The sequence below is a fragment of the Apaloderma vittatum genome, unplaced genomic scaffold (assembly GCF_000703405.1).
Source record: "Apaloderma vittatum isolate BGI_N311 unplaced genomic scaffold, ASM70340v1 scaffold8962, whole genome shotgun sequence".
NCBI classification, from domain to species: domain Eukaryota; kingdom Metazoa; phylum Chordata; class Aves; order Trogoniformes; family Trogonidae; genus Apaloderma; species Apaloderma vittatum.
Window position 1 is genome coordinate 16,741 of NW_009704131.1, and position 18,433 is coordinate 35,173.

Genomic DNA, 18,433 nt, shown 5'->3' on the forward strand with positions numbered 1-18,433 from the left:
ATAACACTGAGAAGAGATTTCTTACAAGCTATCTTACCCTCCTGCATGAACAGCTTGTAAATGGAAGAATCTATTCCTTCTGATTCCTCTTTCCTCTAGAAATTTCTGTGTTCAGGAAGAAGCCTTTCTTTCTATAACCTATACCAGCTGTAACCTACATACTGCAGTGAAGGGTCAAGAGTGACCACATAAGGCTCCACCCTGACCTACATGCACATCACAGTGTTCCTCAAAAACTATCAGTAAAGAAGAAATAAGCAAATATTATACGAATCTTTCAGACTCCCGGACCAGCTCTCAATCTTTTTTTTTCAATCTGTGCTGTGTCTACCCAACAGGCTTCGAATTGGCACAATCAGCTTTGTTATTTATGTAGCCTCTCTATTCAGAATAGTTTAGGGGGCCGGTTAGCTCAGTGGTTTGAGCGCGGTGCTGGCAACAAGGATCAACACCGAGGTCGTGGGTTCGATTCCCGCTTGGTCCCCATGTGTTGCCTGGTCTAGTCGAGAAGTGGTGTCCCTGCCCAAAACAGGGAGGTTGGACTAGATGATCTCTAAGGTCCCTTCCAGCCTAAGCCATTCTATGATTCTAATTTGCATCAACACACGAGGTAAGAGATGAGCTTTTGCAGAATGACTGGGACTTTCACTGTCTGTTGTACTGCATACAGCAGTTCAACCGCAAGCTGAAAGGAAGCCACCCTACTTTACCTTACTTTTCAGGAGACCTGAAGGGCCAATTAGCTTCTCAAAAAGATGTTTCCCAACATGTACATCTACAGCAGACAAGGGATCATCCAGAAGATACAAGTCAGCATTGCTGTACACAGCTCTAGCAAGACTCACTCTCTGCTTCTGTCCTCCGCTTATATTGACACCCTAAGAAAGCCAAAAGAATCCATGTTTAAATATGAAATACTAAAGAAGACCAGTGTACTACACTCAGTCTTGTAATTATTTTTTTTCAAATATTTTTACTCAAAGTAAATTTTATACTAGATATGAAAATAGAAAGGTAGCATTTTGATTTTAAAGTAATGAGAGCAAAGTTTGGACTCTGCTGATTTAATTCCACTCCAAAATGAGCAAGTACAAGGCACTTAAGAAAATTTTAAAAACCAACTTTTATTTACAGTCATACAAGCATTTTTACAGAATAGAGGGAAACCCTGGAGAACAGGACAGGGAAGAATCAAACTTCTGTATAGAAAAGAGCCATTTTAAAAATTACCAAGTGTATAGACCTTGAACAGAAGTTAAGTTCACAGTAAGGTAACTAAGGAGATGGGCTAGATATACTCGACTGAGCCCTGATTAATTACCAGTGTAAATTATCAAATAGATAATATATAAAAATATAAAAGCTCTAACTTATTGCATCATTTCTGACACCTCAAATTCTCACCCTTTCTCCAATCTCTGTTTGGTCTCCATTCGGTAACTGTTCCAAATCTGGGAGTAAAGCACAAGACTCCAAAACAAGTTCATAGTACGGCCTATTTAGATTTGCACCAAAGAGAATATTTTCCTGCAAAGTGTCATTTTGAATCCAAGCCTGCTGAGAAACATACGCCACCGAACCCTAAAAGGAATTGGAAACACTTTTTTTTTCACTTGGGCTTTCTGAGCACAAAAAAATAGCATTTAAAAATGAACTTCAAATTCCAGTTTTACCTCAAAGTAACCAGTAATTACTTATAAAATTTGAGCATTATTAAACCATCAGCATATTGACTGTTAGGTAATAAAAACAGTCTGTAGAATATTCCTGTGTAACAACTTGCCTATAATTATTATAATAGCACATACTATGAATAAAACTGACAGAAATGGGAAATACATTGAGCAAAGTCTTCCAGAGAAAGATCTCTGTGACAAAGAGGCATGTAAGTTTTATATGCAGCAAAATGGGTCTGTATAAATACAGTATGATTGTTTGTATTTTTACATAACATGCTGTGGAATATGTCAGCCACTAGAAATTAAGGTTACAGGATAACTGGAAATGTTCCTAGATTGTTTTGTAGGTTAGCCTATGTGAAAAATCTATTAATTTGACAACAATTAACTTTACAATTGATAGTATAGATACACTTCTTGGGTATATGCCTTCTTTAATAGGTTCTACACAGCTGATATTTTTGCCATTAATTACTAGTCTCAGATTTGGAACACCTCAACTTCATATTCTTCCCCCGCTCCCCAAAAGCGACAGGATACTGCACTAGATTTCTACAGATATGGATTCTTGTTCAACGCTTATTTTCAAGGCTAAAATACTTTTTTCTTTTCTTTTAATATTGTCACATCCACTTGCAATCAGATTAACTGATACCATACTTATCCACTGGTATTTATTGGTTCAAGTACTGCAGTCTGTCATCAGAGGTTAACCTCTTCCATATCTACAACCTATGAAAAGCTTCCCTAAACTGTTCTGTGATGGGACGTTCATTGTGTTATGTAACAAGCCAAGTTAAGCTACAGGGTTTGCTATCACTAGGAGAGCCAGCACCTTAATTCCCTCTCTTCCTAAAGTTCAACTTTTCCCTCTATTTCTGTATCTTCTATCTTTACACATAAGCCATTGCAAGAAAGATGATCATTCATCTTCTACGCCAGTTTGTAACTGCTCCAAGTGGGTCATGTTTGTACAGCTGTACAAAAATTATAACCATTGTATGTTCAGGCTCAACGTATGACTTAAAACCTAATGATTTTTCAACTGAATTACATAGATTATAAACCAATAAAAATAGCTTTGCAATCACTTAGGTTGAAAACAAAGAGAAATTGTTATGCTGTTAACAAAGCAGCACTGTGTTACTTTTCTTTGAAGATTTAAGAAGCTGAGGATACCCTTCCCAGTATTTCTACAACCATAAATAGTTCAGGAGAAAAAAAACGCACTTTAAAATCAGTTCTGCTTAATGTAGTTATTGAGTGGGAAGGACAGGGGGACATGGACAGACAGTCTTACTCTTCTCTGAACTGTTCCTTCAAGTTTCTCCATTTCTCCAAGAAGAGCAGAAAGAAAAGATGACTTTCCAGACCCAACCTGTCCCACAACAGCAACTAAAGAGCCTTCAGGAATGTTGACACTCAAGCTGGAAATATTGAGGAAGACAAATTAGTTATCATCTCAGTCAATACTCCATCATGTATGGGTTTTCACTGTAAGAAAGAAATACTCTATTTTATGCTCAGATCAATGAGAAATTAGTACTTAAGTTTGCATGTCTTTTTGACTACATACCCTTCAGAAACTTGCAATAATGACTTGAAGTATAAATCTATTTGTCTGCAAAAAAGGAGGTTGGGCTTTCATCTGATCACAACAAAATCAAATGGAAGACATTCTAACCCCAACCAGTAGTCTTACTGTATTCTTCTCAGGCCTGTGGTTCACGTTCAGTCTTATTTTGACAGTCAACTCCTAAATTTCTCATGTAGCATCTACTATAGCCAATGTGTGATCACTCTTAAGGAAAAAAAATAGCTGTTTGGGTAAATAAAAGCCATCCTTTGTAATTTGCATATTTTGCCGTCAAAATATGTAAAGTATATACTCATAAACTTGAGCATACAAGGAGAACTACTTGCTGTATCTGTACCCTGTGATATCTGGATCTAAGTGTGTTCTGATTTGAAGGCTCTATGCTAAGATATGCATAGTCCCTTCAGACTGGAGCTTAGAGCACAAATGAGCAGAGAAAGGCTGCACGCAGAGACTATACCAGACTTTAATGAAGTTCTGTATATGATGCTGAAGGCAATTCATACCTGGATACTACATGGCAGGCTGTAGTGACTGATATGGGGATGCTCAGGGCCACATTATAGGAAGTGATCCCCCTAGCCCTGAGAGGAACAGGGTAGACAGTGTGGTGAGAAGGTTAGGCTGATTGGGTTGTAGCCTCTTCACCTGCCTTTGTAAAATTTAACTTATATATATGTAGTGTAGAAGTTATCAAATAGGTTCTTCATTCCACTTCAGAGCTTGGTTACTCCATTTCCTCACTAACCCTTCAATGTGTTCATTGCATAGCAGTTTAAGTACAGGGCTCAGTGTTGGGACCACTCCTGCTTAACATTTTTATCAATGACCTGGATGAGGGGATGGAGTTTGTAGATGACACAAAACTGGGAGGAAGTGTCAATCTGCTGGAAGGTAGAGAGGCTCTTCAGAGAGATGTGGACAGGTTGGATTGCTGGGCCAAGGCCAATCACAGTAAGGCCAAATATCGGGCCCTGCACTTTGGCCACAACAAGCCCCAACAGCCTGACAGGCTTGGGGAGGAGTGGCTGGAGAGCTGCCAGGCAGAGGGACCTGGGGGTGCTGGTAGACAGCCAGCTGAACATGAGCCAGCAGTGTGCCCAGGTGGCCAAGAAGGCCAATGGCATCCTGGCCTGTATTAGGAATAGTGTGGTCAGTAGGACCAGGGCAGCGATTGTGCCCCTGTACTCGGCACTGGTGAGGCTGCACCTCTAGTGCTGTGTGCAGTTCTGGGCTCCACAGTACAGGAAAGACATTAAGGTGCTGGAGCAGGTACAGAGAAGGGGAACCAGAATGATTAGGGGACTAGACGGTAAGTCTTATGAAGAGAGGCTTAGGGAGCTGGGGCTGTTCAGCCTGGAGAACAGGATGCCAAGGGGAGACCTTATCCCTCTCTACAACTACCTGAAAGGCAGCTGTAGTGAGACAGGTATTGGCCTCTTCTGCCTAGTGAATAGCAATAGGACAAGAGGGAACAGGTTCATGTTGTGCCAGGGGAAGTTTAGATTGCATATTAGGAAAAAATTCTTCACCAAAAGGGTGACGAAGCATTGGAATGGGTTGCCGAGGGAAGTAGTAGAGTCACCATCCCTGGTGTTTAAAAAACGGCTGGATGTGGCACTTCAGGAGATGGTTTAGTGTTAGGGTGGTGTAGGGCTGTAGGTTGGACTTGATGATCTTAAGGTCCTTTCCAAGCTTGAGGTTTCTATGATTCTATTATTCTATGAATTTACACCTATGAAATACCTTGTTAAGAAATGATAAACAAAAAATGGGTGTTTTCAGGCAAGTGAGACCACTGTGAGAGAAGCAAACTTTTTGTTTGCTTGTTCTTTCCAAAGGAAGCCACAGCCCAATTTTAAGATAAATATTCAATGCAAGGCTGCATAAACCACCTTAGCTTACCCGTAGGCAATATAAACGTTACTCTAATAAAAGGGCATCTTGCCAGTTAATGGTCCCTAAAATGCAGTTCAGAAAAATTTGATCAGGCAGTTAAATCTCCTTTGTGCAAACTGAGAGGAGAGGAGGTAAGAAGGGATGAAGAAGGGATGAAGAATAATGGGATGAAGGAATGAGAGCACTGACTTCCCATAGCACTTATACAGCCCTGTGTTGGAGAAAATGTACTTTCACGTGGTTCCTCTTGGAACGTCAGGGAGACCAGGTCAGATTTGATTTTCCAGGGCACACTGACCACATGGGATAACATATAAACTATTGTTTCTAGAGTAAGTATCAAAAATCCAAACAAAATACCCACAGATATCACATTCCTCCAAACGAGCTCATAAAAATAAGTAGGAAATAACTTACTTTTTTAAGACTGGTGGGCTATTTTTTTCCCAGCGGAAAGAAGCAGCAATAAACCCAACAGCATAATCTGTTGCAGTAAAAAAAAAACAGAGCAAAGAGCTGCTAATCCATCCCCTCAGATGTGTTTCTTTGTAATCATCCATACAAAGTCATGAGCAATTAAAAATTAATAACTACTGCTTACTTCCACTGTAGTTTGTATTGACATCCTCAGGGTTAAGATCTTCAGTACACAGAAAATCCTCTAAACGGCTTAGAGAAACTTTGGTCTGCAAGATGAATATATACATAAAATTTCTATAACATGTCTGTGCTGCCTAAATTTTTAAATAATATTTTTATAACTAATATTTTTAAAGTTCCAACATCCCTGTCCATGGGCAGAAGGGTAGGAACTAGATGATCATTAAGGTCCCTTTCAACCCGGACAATTCTATGATTCTGAAGTTCTAGATAATATGGAAATACATATTCCTTGTCTTATTTGAAGATAGACAAAAGAGGTGTTTAAGCATTTAAAAGTTATTTTCCTTAAAGTACTAAACAATCTATAGTCATAAAAGAGTGTATTTTTTTTTCCTGGGGATCTAGTGCTTGGTTGTCATGAAGTAACAGAACACGCTTGACATATCAGAAGATATAGATAATCCTTGAATGTCTGATTCCACTGACTCAATTAGTTTATTTTCATAATTAGTTTACTTTCATAATTTTTAGAAAAGAAAGTGCACAGTAACTCTCCCTTCATATAATGAAGAAAGACAACATTTTACTGAGAGTGCATCATGACATGTCCATCATTGTGCTGTGACAAAGTGAGATGAATTCATTTTTAAGCTATTAGAAGCAAACCTTAGGAAAAGACAAGGTTTTGGTCTTACGGGATGCTAACCATAAATGAAATCAAATAATAAAGATATCTGCTCACAGCAGCCCCTTTCCTTACAAAAAGCTGAGCTGAGCACAAGCTGTGACAGAGCACATTCATGAGCAGCTCATATAATATGCCCATTGTGGAGTCTGAAAACCTAGACGTTCCCAACTCAAATGGCAAACCTATTGGTCTACCCTTAGGACCAAATGTTGCTGATGCAGTATCCTCAGCAGCTCTATTCTCTTTTTTTTCTCTACTTCCTTCAGTGGTGACTTGATAAAAATAGTCTTGTGGAGTCTATAATGAATTGCCCCTACTTAGTACCAAGGGCTTCTACATATAACAACAGCTGAGTGATTTAAACCTGCAGTCCAAATTATTCGTACTTCAACTTTGGTGGACTATGAAGAAGAGAAGTTAAGAAAATAGGAGCAGAAGTTGAGTCTAGTCCACTGAAGGAAGACAAATGAGGAAAGGAAAGTTTTGTCACAATTAGGTGTGCTACCCAATATTCATTCTACTTAAAAAGACAGAGACATCTTTAAACAGCCTTCATGCTTCTCATTCTGTGCAGTTTCATCTCAATAAAATGTAACATAAAGTAATTAAATGACTTAATCACTCCTAGAAATAGACAAACATGACAGTGTATGAATATAAGCCTTTTATAGCACTTGTTTAGCTTACCTGGGCTACAGCGGAGATCGCAGATGGTAAATCAAACAAAGGCAGTCGTAAAATGTTAAATAAAGACATAGATGTAAAAATTTGAGTTGCTGTTAAAACTTTCTCTTTGTCCAGATGAAAGAAGACGTCAAATGTAGCCAATGAGACCTTTTAAGTAAAAAAAAATGAAAAATATATATCCGAAACCAGAAAAATCACATTATGACTAAAATTTATACAGATACTATTTTTGATTTCATTTGAAAGGTGTAGGATCCCACGGCTGCTCATGTATAGAGCCTGCACAGATAGTATAGAAAGGCCAGGCAACTCAGGAGGCCTACAAGGGTGTTGTGAGGTTATGCAGGAAGAAAATTAGAAGGGCCAAAGTCCAACTAGAACTTAATTTGGCTACTGCTTTAAAAAACAGGAAAAAATACATTAGCAAGAAAAGGAAGGCTAAGGAGAATTAAAGATCCAAAGATCTGAATACGTTCCTGATACAGTTCCACAGAAACAAGGCTAGGATGAATACAGCTCATATTTTCTGTCTTTTTCTTTGTCATATGTTAAGAGGTTTAGTGTTTGAGAAAGGATAGCTAAAAATTACAGCTCAAAAATGCATTCCCTTAAAACTTAAAAAAGGAGTATAAAGAAGTTAGTTGATTTTGTATGCAATAGAAGCAGAATGATTAAAACAGTGAAATGACATTCAGAAGCTTTGGATTTGGTTTCTGACTTTCTAACAGAGGTCTTTAAAACCTTGGTTAATCCATAATCTCTCTCGTTCTTCACCAGTAACTACTAGAGAATTCAAATATATTGTGCTGATAAGTTTAATTTTTTGAGATACTGTAAGGTAACATTTGTGAACCACTCAGCTACTAAAGCAACAGAGAACATAAGACACAGTCCTACAAGAATTAATATTTTTATAAAACAAACCATAAAAGGAATACACGTCAATGTTAGCATGGAGTAAGTTGTCAGATACCCAGATGACTTCAAAACATCAGCTTCGCGTTCTCTGATGCTCATGACCTTCCTTTGGTATGCAGGTTCCCATGCATAAAGTTTGAGAATCTAGACAATCAGATAAACATATTTCAATAACCAAAAAATGTAGTGGCCATGCTTCTGAAAATAATCTTAAGCTCCAAATCCATTTTCGGATATTCAGCAATACCAAACTACAAAAAACTGAATGTTTTATGAATGAAGGGAAGACTGGACATATCTCTAAATTAGGTTGTTCTTACTGAAAATATACTCTAATAATTCTTAATTCTTCAGATTTCAACTTGTCCTTAGGTATCATAGATGATGAGCTGGTTATTTGAGAACAGGATAAAAAATAAAACTGAGACAACTTTAAAAATGTTTTTCCTCTACATTAAAATTTTGTTCTGCTAAAAGTTTTCAAACATTTATTAATATATTTTACATTCTCATTAAACATGTAGTAGTAAAATTAATGCAGCATGGATAGTAAGTTTTTAAAAATCAGATTAAGCCAGTAAATATTTTCCAAAAATACTTTAAGCACATTATGTTAAAATATTTTCTCTGTAAACTTTGACCATTATCTGCTGAAATGTTACTCATAAAATCTTAGCTTTTAAAATAACTTTCTATGTCTACAACCTGACCAAAAAAAAAGAACACACACAAACCCAAAAAACCTTATTAGTCCTGGTATTACCTTTATTCCATGTAACATTTCACTTAGTAGCTTGACACGTTGATCCGAATAACTCATTTGGCTTTTCTGGTTAAAAGACAGCAATGTTTTCATTTTTTCAATGAGTAAAAAATATTGGAAAGTAAAATATGCAGTGTACTGTGGGCAATAAATACCTTTGATGCTATTTTTACCTTTCTGAAAACCACACTAGCACTGTGGTTATATCGTTTTCAGATATTTACACAGTAAAAGAAAATCAGTACATGGCATAAAGGTTAAATACATTAAAATAACATGTTTTCCCCTAAAAATGGAATTGAAATTGAATTAAAATCTTAACGGGCTTCCAGTTCCCAGAGTGTTCAGAAAGGATAATATGATTTTAATCTTCAAAATCACCAAGCAGGTAAATACAGGCTCAATAACCATATAGTATAACACTATATAAACACATACCTGAATATACACTTAACACTATATGGATATAAAACACTGAATACATATATATGTATATTTACAGGATTTATGAAGAGAGTTTCTTCTGTTATTGATTAATAAACTGTTATTGAAAGAACTAATCAAAGAAACACAGAAATTCTTCTCACTCCTAAGCTACACTCGGGCTTTTTTGCATCCCACACAGCCTCTTTAATGTTTTGAGCTTTACTCATCTACAGCAAGTTGCAAACTTTTAGATGGAATTATTTTACTGTACTTTGTATTTCTTCTCTCTCTCTCATACCACAGTAGGGATGTAAGTGCATATGTAGGTGCTGCACCTCAGCTGCAAAAGAGACGAGAGAGTGCGTTTTTTGGGGTTTTTTCAGTGTATCTAAATAGTCACAGCCTTACATAAGAATTAATGGAGCATCTTTACTGCATGTTGTACCATCAAAGGCAGAATAAGACTAAGACAAATAATTGCCTTAATAGCAATGCAAAACTTAGGGCTGTAGTATTTTTTTTTCCAGTGGAGCTCAAAGAAATTGTCATAGTAACAGGTAGTACGGTGCCAAAAGAACACACATAGTACCTCTACGGGAATTCCCAGAATCTCAGGAGAATGTGCTAAATTAGAGTGAGTAGCTTAGCCTGAATAATAAAAGCGGAGGAGGGCCGAAAGTCCTAGAAAATCCCTTATTTAATGCGATTAGCTCACGTAATACCAAAACCACAGTTTTTTCCTAAATTGAGTCATACAGTAATTTCTACTAATGCAGAAGTATTGTTTCAGTATAACGAAACTTTATACATCCAACATAAATACTGGTTTATGCTATCAAGTATGCAGCTTTCTTACTGCAGTTATGCTTCCCTCTCAGTGGAAAACAGCAGCAGCTTAGTGTGTTTGTTTTGGGTTTAATTTGGATGTACCAATAGTATTCTTACACATGCATAATTTACCTTCCCCTTCATTCCTGTGGTATGACAACTTCTCCTTACTACACTTCTTGAAATATCTCACCTTCAGTTTTTTCATTTTGGCTGCAACAAGCGCATTTATAGGTATAACCAAAAGAAGCACTGCAATGCCTGCTAGGACCGAGGGGCCAAGTTCTTTGCAGAGAAAGAGGACAGCCATGACGATCTGAAAAGGTGCTGACCACAACAGGTTGATGTTTACAGTTAGCTCCATGAGCTGCTGAGCATCTGCTGACATCAGGTTAACGATTTCCCCGGTTGTATAGCTCCGTCGTGAGGAATTTGCTAAAGTTAAGGCCTGCAACCAGAAAATACAGAGGTCACAAAAATCAACAATTTTGATAAGTACAGTTTCCCAGGAAAAGCTAAAAGGGCAAAAATTAGAGCAAAGCTGAACTCAGTGAAAGAGACTGGCAACTCTTTATAGTAAATAAACAGGACAACATGGTGCAAAGAGGGTTCAGAAAGCCTCACCTCTGGCCTAGCATAGAACCTCCCAGTGCAGGAACTAGCATCAGTGAGCTCCACAGCAAGCATATGCATAACCTTTGTGCCATGGGCAGATACCACAAGTCCCAGGTGTCTCAGGACTGACAACCAAACGAACACAATCTCTTCCTTCATTTTATCCCCTCCCCATCACCCCATAGCTGTAAGAACTTACCAGAAGACATGGCCACCCCAGCTGAAGCATCTATTCCCCTGTTCATGCTCTGATGTACTGACATACCTTGACACATGACTTGAAAGAATGAATTCCTGTATTTGATTTACAACTCAAAAGTAAAATTTTGTGTACTGGTTCAGAAAATACTTGAGCATTCTATGTCAAAAATCAGTATGACTCTCTTGAGAAAAGAGACTGTATTTTAAATTAACAAAGACAGTAATTTATTTCAGAATTGGATTGGGTTTTGTTATCCTTAACTTGTGCTTATTAGTTAAACACTGCAGTAAAAATACCAATGTGCTGTGTTCAGACAAAACTAAAGGTGCAGCACTGAGAAGCCAGCTTCATCTCATACGCTACATTTTAGCAGTAGAGCAAACATCTTTACGTTTTGCAGGTCAGACAGCTACTTTTATTTCTACCTTATTAGCACCTGCGTTTCTTGTAGCTAATAATGCCACCACCTTAGCATATCTTATTGAAGGTGGGATAAATTATAGATAGATGTTCATAACAGTTAGCTGTCTTTTAAACATCTAAAGAACAACAAACCTACCAGGTATTCAACTCAACAGAAAACCAACTTCACTTAATCAGGGGGGAAATTTCAACCTCCAAAGGAGACAATGTGGCAAACTTCAGCTTCTCATATTCACTACTACTATATATAAAAACAGCGATCATGTGATTGCTTTTTCCCAGACATCCAACCTAAAATATTTTATCAGTTTATTCAGTAAATTTTGGAAACTGACCCATAATCAAAATAGGAAGAGTTCAGTTTTTAAATATATCTCCAACATTATGTCATACAGGTGGCTGACAAAAGTTTGCAGTTTCAGGATTAGAGTCTTATAACAGAAATGTTACTGAAATTTCCAATTATTATAAACAAATAACCATCAAAATATAAAGTCAATCTGTTAAGCTGTCACCAGTGTATAACATCCTGGGCTTTGATCATGCTGACAAGCATAGTAACACTGCGTTCTTACTTTAGTTTTTATTTTGAAAGAAAAGTAGAAGAATACCTTATTACCTTTTTGTATATCAGGCCAACAACTGCAGTCTTGATTTTGACTGCAGTAAGCATGTTGTTACGCTGGTATAATTGATTGAAAAGAGTTTGTGAGAGAACTACAAAAAACAGGGCAATAGCATAGCTATACCCATTCCCATATGAATTAGGATGATTTTCACTGATCATTATCATCGCTCTGAAAATGAAGGAGAATAAATTTTAAATTCTGTAGATTAAGTCAACAACTGACAATAAAATATTCAACAAATTCACATACTGGCAGCTTATTTAATTAAGTACATTTTCAATTCAGATATGGTGGAAGGCGACAAAGAAATGCAACGTTAAAAAAGGCAGATCTTAGATCTGTGTTTTCCATTTTGTTAGTTTAGAAACAATTCTCAAATACTACTCTAGACCTGCATGTGCTATTGCTGACTTCACTGACAATGGAGTACAAATAAAAAATGGGATAAAAAAATTTAATTATTTATTTATCTTAGAAAGCTTGCAACTACCAACCACGAAGGTGAGAGAGAAGAAAAATCTAGAGGAAAACTCTTATTTTTGTGTTAGTAAAACGTTATCTTAAATAACCAGCAACTGAGTTGTCTTCAAACAGATTTCATGGTTAATAATTTTGTTCAGCATCACACTGATACAGTGTATAGTCTGGAGGTTAACAATAATTCTGTTCATCAACTCTTTTCTTTAGAAACACACAAGTATTTGATAAATCCTTAACATCTCTGCAGTAAGTACAATTTCTAAAAAACACTTCCATCAATCTCATGGTGTCAACAACATGGTAACAGAACTGTTACAGTTTTCCATTAAAAGGGGAAGCTGTAGATAGTATTACATATTTAAGGATGGAAAATATTGTCAATAAAACAGGGAAATTAAATATCTAGGTACTCCATTTTTCTTAACATTTGATTTTATATTTAAGTATATTATATAATTAAATACAATACTGTGGATTTGAACTTCTAGTGATTTTGTCTCAGTCCTGTGGCTAAGAAATTCCTAATATCTTTGAGTTTTCCTTTGTTAGACCACTTTCAGATAATCACTAGGGTGGGGAGGGTGGGGGTGGAGCAGATAAAACCTTCACACATCTAAGCTGTCGCTTACTTTGGTTTTAATATTGGTAACCTTTTAGCTTTATTATTACTGTTACTCTTGAACATAAAAATGAAACACATCAAAAACTTACTTCATTATTTGTGGACTCATAAAGGCTAGGATATCAGCTGTAATTTTCAGAAATGCAACTTTTATCAATAAAAATTTAAATGTTTGCCATAATGCCAAAATCAAAGATGGTTTATGGAAACTTGTTATCTTAAATAGCATCCTTTTGATGAAAGAAGCCTGTAAGGTTACAAAAATACATACTGAATTAACAGAAAAAAAAATTTAATGTCACCCACATTTACAAATATAAAATATGTAATATTAGAGTGTCCATCTAAAGCCATGCCTGTATTTATGATCTGTGCACTTCCTATAGTTAGAAGAAGCTTTGGGGTAAGAAATGAGGTCTGGTTTTATTTAGCCTGGGTAGTAGTCTTTCAAGAAAGGATAAATAAAATTTCTAGGGTTGCCCTAATCATCCACAAATATAATTAAAATGTGATTTTATCCTCAAATGATTTTCACAATTAAAAATAATGTATCAGGAAAACAGAGGTAAGTTTAACATAAACACATTATCATTTATAGCAGGCTTACAGCAACTTTATGGTAGAATAACCCTTCTATACTTTCAGACTAGTTTCAGTTGTCAAGTAACTATTTTTTTCACCTTGAACTTAGCTCAAACAACTGCAAATATTCTTAGAAATGCTCAAAAAAGAGTTAACTCTTCTTAAATATCACAGTGATGAAGAACAGGCTATTTTTTACAGATTACTTGAATAATAAAAAGAGTATCTGAATTAAAAGATATCCTTTCTGAAAAATCTTTTGAATGCTTTGGTAGAAAGGGCTTTGGTGTGTATACCATCAGTGGAAGAAAAGACAAATCTATAAACACATAAGAAAAATACTGAAGAGAGGATTTAAAGTCTGACTCTGAGCTCTCTTCTCAGTAAGTCATTAAAGGAAGAAAACCTACACCTACACTTTACAGGTTAGGTCTTCTCTCCTGTGAACTTCCTAACAGAGCTCCTAGTGCACTTTAACCACAACAGCAAATAATAACTGGGCCTGAAACTGTCGAGGATTTAAACAAAAACCACATAGGAAAACTCTAGCAAAAAAACCCCAAATATCTTTAAAATTCAATATTGTTAAAATTAAAGAAAACTGAAGCCTGTATTGTGGGTTTGGTAAGCCAGAGTGCTTACTGATAAGCAAGCTGGTAACAGACCTCTCTGCTTACCTGAAATACAGATCATAGAATGATAGAATGTTCAGGGTTGGAAAGGACCTCTAGAGATCATCTAGCCCAACCCCCCTGCCAGAGCAAGATCCCCTAGGGCAGCCACACAGGAACGCGTCCAGGCGGGTTTTGAAAGTCTCCAGAGAAGGAGACTCCACAACCTCTCTGGGCAGCCTGTGCCAGGGCTCTGTCACCCTCACAGTGAAAGAGTTTCTCCTCATGTTGTGCAACTTCCAATGTTCTAACTTAAATCCATTATTTCTTGTTCTATTGCTGGGCACCACTGAGAAGAAATGGTCTTGTTCCTCTTGACACCCATCCCTCAGATATTTATATATGTTAATACCTCTCAGCTGTCTCCTTTCAAGGCTAAACAGCCCCAGTTCTCTCAGTCTCTCTTCATAGGAGAGATGTTCAAATCCCTTAATCATCCTCACAGCTCTCCATTGGACTCTCTCCAGTAGGTGCCTGTGTCTCTTGAATCGAGGAGCCCAAAGCTGGACACAGTATTCCAGGTGTGGTCTCACCAGGGCAGAACAGAGGGGGAGGAGAACCTCCCTAGACCTGCTGGACACATTTTCTTAATACATGCCAGGGTCCCATTGGCCCTCTTGGCCACAAGGGCCCATTGCTGTCCCATGGACAACTTACTGCCCACTAGGACTCCAAGGTCTTTCTCCTTGGGGCTGTTTTCCAGCAGGGCATCCCCTAATCTGTCCTGGTGCCTGGTGTTATTCCTCCCCAGATGCAGGACTCTACACTTGTCCTTACTGAACTTCATGAGGTTCACCTTTGCCCAGCTCTCCAGCCTGTCCAGATCTCGTTGGATGGCAGCACAGCCTGCCTGGGTGTCAGCCACCCCTCCCAGTTCCGTATCATCAGTGAACTTGCTGAGGGTGCACTCTATCCCCTCATCCAGGTCGCTGATGAAGATATTGAACAAAACTGGACCCAGTACTCATCCCTAGGGAACACCACTGGCCACAGGCCTCCCAGATGCAAATGTAAGACATTGGCAAACAGAAAAGTTCAGAGAGAAATGAGTTGGACAGTTTGGAAAAGATGGTAATTAATCACCAAAGTAAATGCCACGGTAGACTCTCTATCACTTGAAGTGTTAAAATGTTACCTGATGTCTTTCTAAGAGGTAAGCTGGAACTTAAACAATTTAGAGAAATCCCATAGCCACACTAGAGGCAGCTGATCTCAACACTGAGCTGCATTTGTCATCTACAAAATGTAGGCTGTTGAATAAATGAGATTTTAGAAATCTTCTCCAGCTTCTAGACTCCTTAAACTTAGAAAAGGATACTGCCTATTGCCAGAATTATAGCTACCTTTAATCCCATGGTTGACTTCTGGATTTCTTTTCTCCATTGCTTTTCAAATTTAGGACACACGCTGTACGGTGAATCACTCTCATTCAGTTCAAACAGGTCATCCCTTTGCAATGGCTTCTTATAGCCTACAGATATTAACCTGAAGGAAATCAGTAAATGTAGACAGCATGAAATACAGCAGACAAAACAAGCAGAACTACTAACTCAAAAAGCTAAGATATAATTTAATGTATATACCTAAACTCTAAATAATCCAAATAATATATGTAATCCTATAAAGGATATGGACTAAACTGTGGAATTGGTTTAATAAATACAAAGGATAGCCTGGCTTGAACATTTGGGTAAACACTGTGACCTAAGTAACACATAAATGTCATATAAAAGTGCTGCATTCAGTACACTGAATAACTTTCTAGAAAAAACAAAAATTTGTATATAGGATGTAAAAACCAAAGCTGAAACTGATGGTGGACTCTTAACTTCAGCAGGGCCAGAGTTTAACTGAATAACATTTTCAGTTTCTCCTTAAAATTAATAGTAAAACAAGAAACATTTATAATACTCTTAAAATGTTTTTTCTCCCTTTTAGGTTTTTGAAGTGTATATGTCTGACTTCAATGATTTTTAAAGAACAGAAAAAAGTTAAAAATGAGTAATGGTCACAAGACACAGCACACGAAGTTGTCTGAAATAACATCCAAAATACTAAGTGATGGGAAGTTGCATGACTTGATACAGTTGAGCTTTCAGTTCCTATTTTTGAGTAGAAAATTTCCCAAGAAGTGGAGGGACTTTATTGTTGTTTAAAAGCAGGTGATATACAGTAATAACATGTGTCCTGCCATAAAAAAGGAAGGAAAATGAACGTGACATGGTTACTTGGAAAATAGCTTAAATATACTACTGAGTACTTGCTCCTGGAGATCTAACAAATTGTTGTATCCCTACATGGAGTATAAAGAACACCTTATTTCAATTTTTGTCTACTGCCAAACTATATGCAGACAGATAATAAATAAAAAAGGATATCTTAATTTGGCCTTTTATATCCTATTGTCTAAAAATATTGTCTATTGTGACAAGAACATTGTGCCTAGTCAAAAAAATCTTATTTTTTAAATCATGCCATTAGATAACACACAAAACGATTACTTCTACATATAAACAATACTCCACAAAATACTTGAATAAGACCTCTAAAAGTTGCAAACTCTGACTTTTGTACGGAAAATTAACAGCAATCTCAGGCTCAGAATCAAGCCAGAGTGATGATGTGGAATGTAAGTGCATGGTCTGTAGTTCTGTGAGCATCGATGAATATCAACAGGTAGTTTTATTAAATTCTCACCTGCTAAACCAGGAATATGTCAATTTACTGAAGAAAAAAGCATTCTGTTCAGGGCTGTGTTTCTGTTTAAAATAGAAAAAGTATCAATGTTAGTAGAAAGACTGAACAAAACAGTTTTATTTTCTTCTGCTAAAGATGTAGCTTTTAGGAGCTATTCAATTCTTAGCTACAGCAAGGTCTGTACTTACATTTTTTTGTCTGTTACCTTCCCCCACCAATATATTCTAACACAAGGTATGAAAAATGAAACAGTCTCAAGATTTACTAGAACTTAACTTGCTTTAAGACAATATTAACCACCACATTAGCTTGATATTACACTGTTTACACACTGTACCTAGAGTATGTTCACACCAACAGAAAAGCATTGGAGTTGCTATTACGAGCCTTATGGGTCCCTTCATAGAAATATAGAATATCTTCGGTTGGAAAAGATCTTAAAGATCATGTAATTCCAAACTCTCTACCAAGGAAAGGGACACCTCCCACCAGAGCAAGTTGCTCAAAACCCCATCCAACCTGGCCTTGGACACTTCCAGGGAGAGGGCTTCCACGATGTCCTGTACAATGAAACCTTCCTTAAATCTTTGACAGTTAAAATCCTGCAGGGATTTCCCCTATCTGAAAATCTAGCTAATGGAAGTTAATCAAACTGCTAATACTTGAAGAACAGCAAATCCCTGTCAGACCCTAAGACATGAAGTACTTGAGGCACTACTGTGTACTGTACACATAAATGAGAGAATACGAGGCTTGTGTAGTGTTGCTAACCTCGTAAGTCATTGGAGATCAGTGTAATAGAGGCAAAAAAAATGCGAACCCTCCCATAGTTCTTGCCGAATGTGTATCCACACCCAAGAATGGCTTTGGCACACCTATGGTGTAAATTCTGTCCCTTAGTGATTACTATTTTAAAATAATTTCTAACCAAAGATGCAGTTACAGTTCTTTTCAGTAGGTGGTGTAAAAAACCCACCTATCAAACAAGTGCTGCAAGTGCTCCCGTATCCTGTATATTTTCTGCAATTTTTCTTGTGGTTTCAGTGAAAAGCCAAACGATTGAATGCCAGTCCAAGAAACGAATACACAACAGATACGAATGGCCTGCTTCTCCAACAAACACACCCACTTGTGCATCTACTCGCCCTTCACTATCGGATCTAAATATTTGCCATGGTCCATTCCAACTTACACCCAGGCAGCACTTTGTTTAAAGCGCTGCCTTCTAGCGCTGAAGAACATAGCAGAGGTCTTGCTCACACACATTCCCCGTTTAAATCCTGCTCCTATTGCTATCCACGGAGAAGTCCTTATTTCCTTGACAAAATACCGATAAGAAGTATTTATCGAAACCGTGGCCTGAAGATTATTCCCTCGTAAATTCGAAGGATACATTCCCAGGCCATGGCAGCTGTCATTAGAGC

The 18,433-nt window shown here is 37.3% G+C and overlaps 1 protein-coding gene across 1 annotated transcript in view; it reads right to left on the minus strand.

The window, feature by feature from the left end:
* Nucleotides 1–17,059, minus strand: part of LOC104270519 (multidrug resistance-associated protein 1-like) — a gene marked incomplete at its 5' end in the record, with an annotated part of 33,037 nt that extends 15,978 nt beyond the window's left edge. Inside the window, 13 exons of the mRNA XM_009864909.1 lie at nt 711–878; nt 1,405–1,581; nt 2,980–3,106; nt 5,593–5,659; nt 5,777–5,861; nt 7,154–7,300; nt 8,078–8,215; nt 8,835–8,900; nt 10,282–10,536; nt 11,948–12,125; nt 13,149–13,306; nt 15,656–15,797; nt 17,010–17,059. Of these exons, the coding sequence (XP_009863211.1) occupies nt 711–878; nt 1,405–1,581; nt 2,980–3,106; nt 5,593–5,659; nt 5,777–5,861; nt 7,154–7,300; nt 8,078–8,215; nt 8,835–8,900; nt 10,282–10,536; nt 11,948–12,125; nt 13,149–13,306; nt 15,656–15,797; nt 17,010–17,059 (1,758 nt within the window). The remainder of the gene's footprint in view (nt 1–710; nt 879–1,404; nt 1,582–2,979; nt 3,107–5,592; nt 5,660–5,776; nt 5,862–7,153; nt 7,301–8,077; nt 8,216–8,834; nt 8,901–10,281; nt 10,537–11,947; nt 12,126–13,148; nt 13,307–15,655; nt 15,798–17,009) is intronic.
* Nucleotides 17,060–18,433: the final 1,374 nt, after the last annotated feature.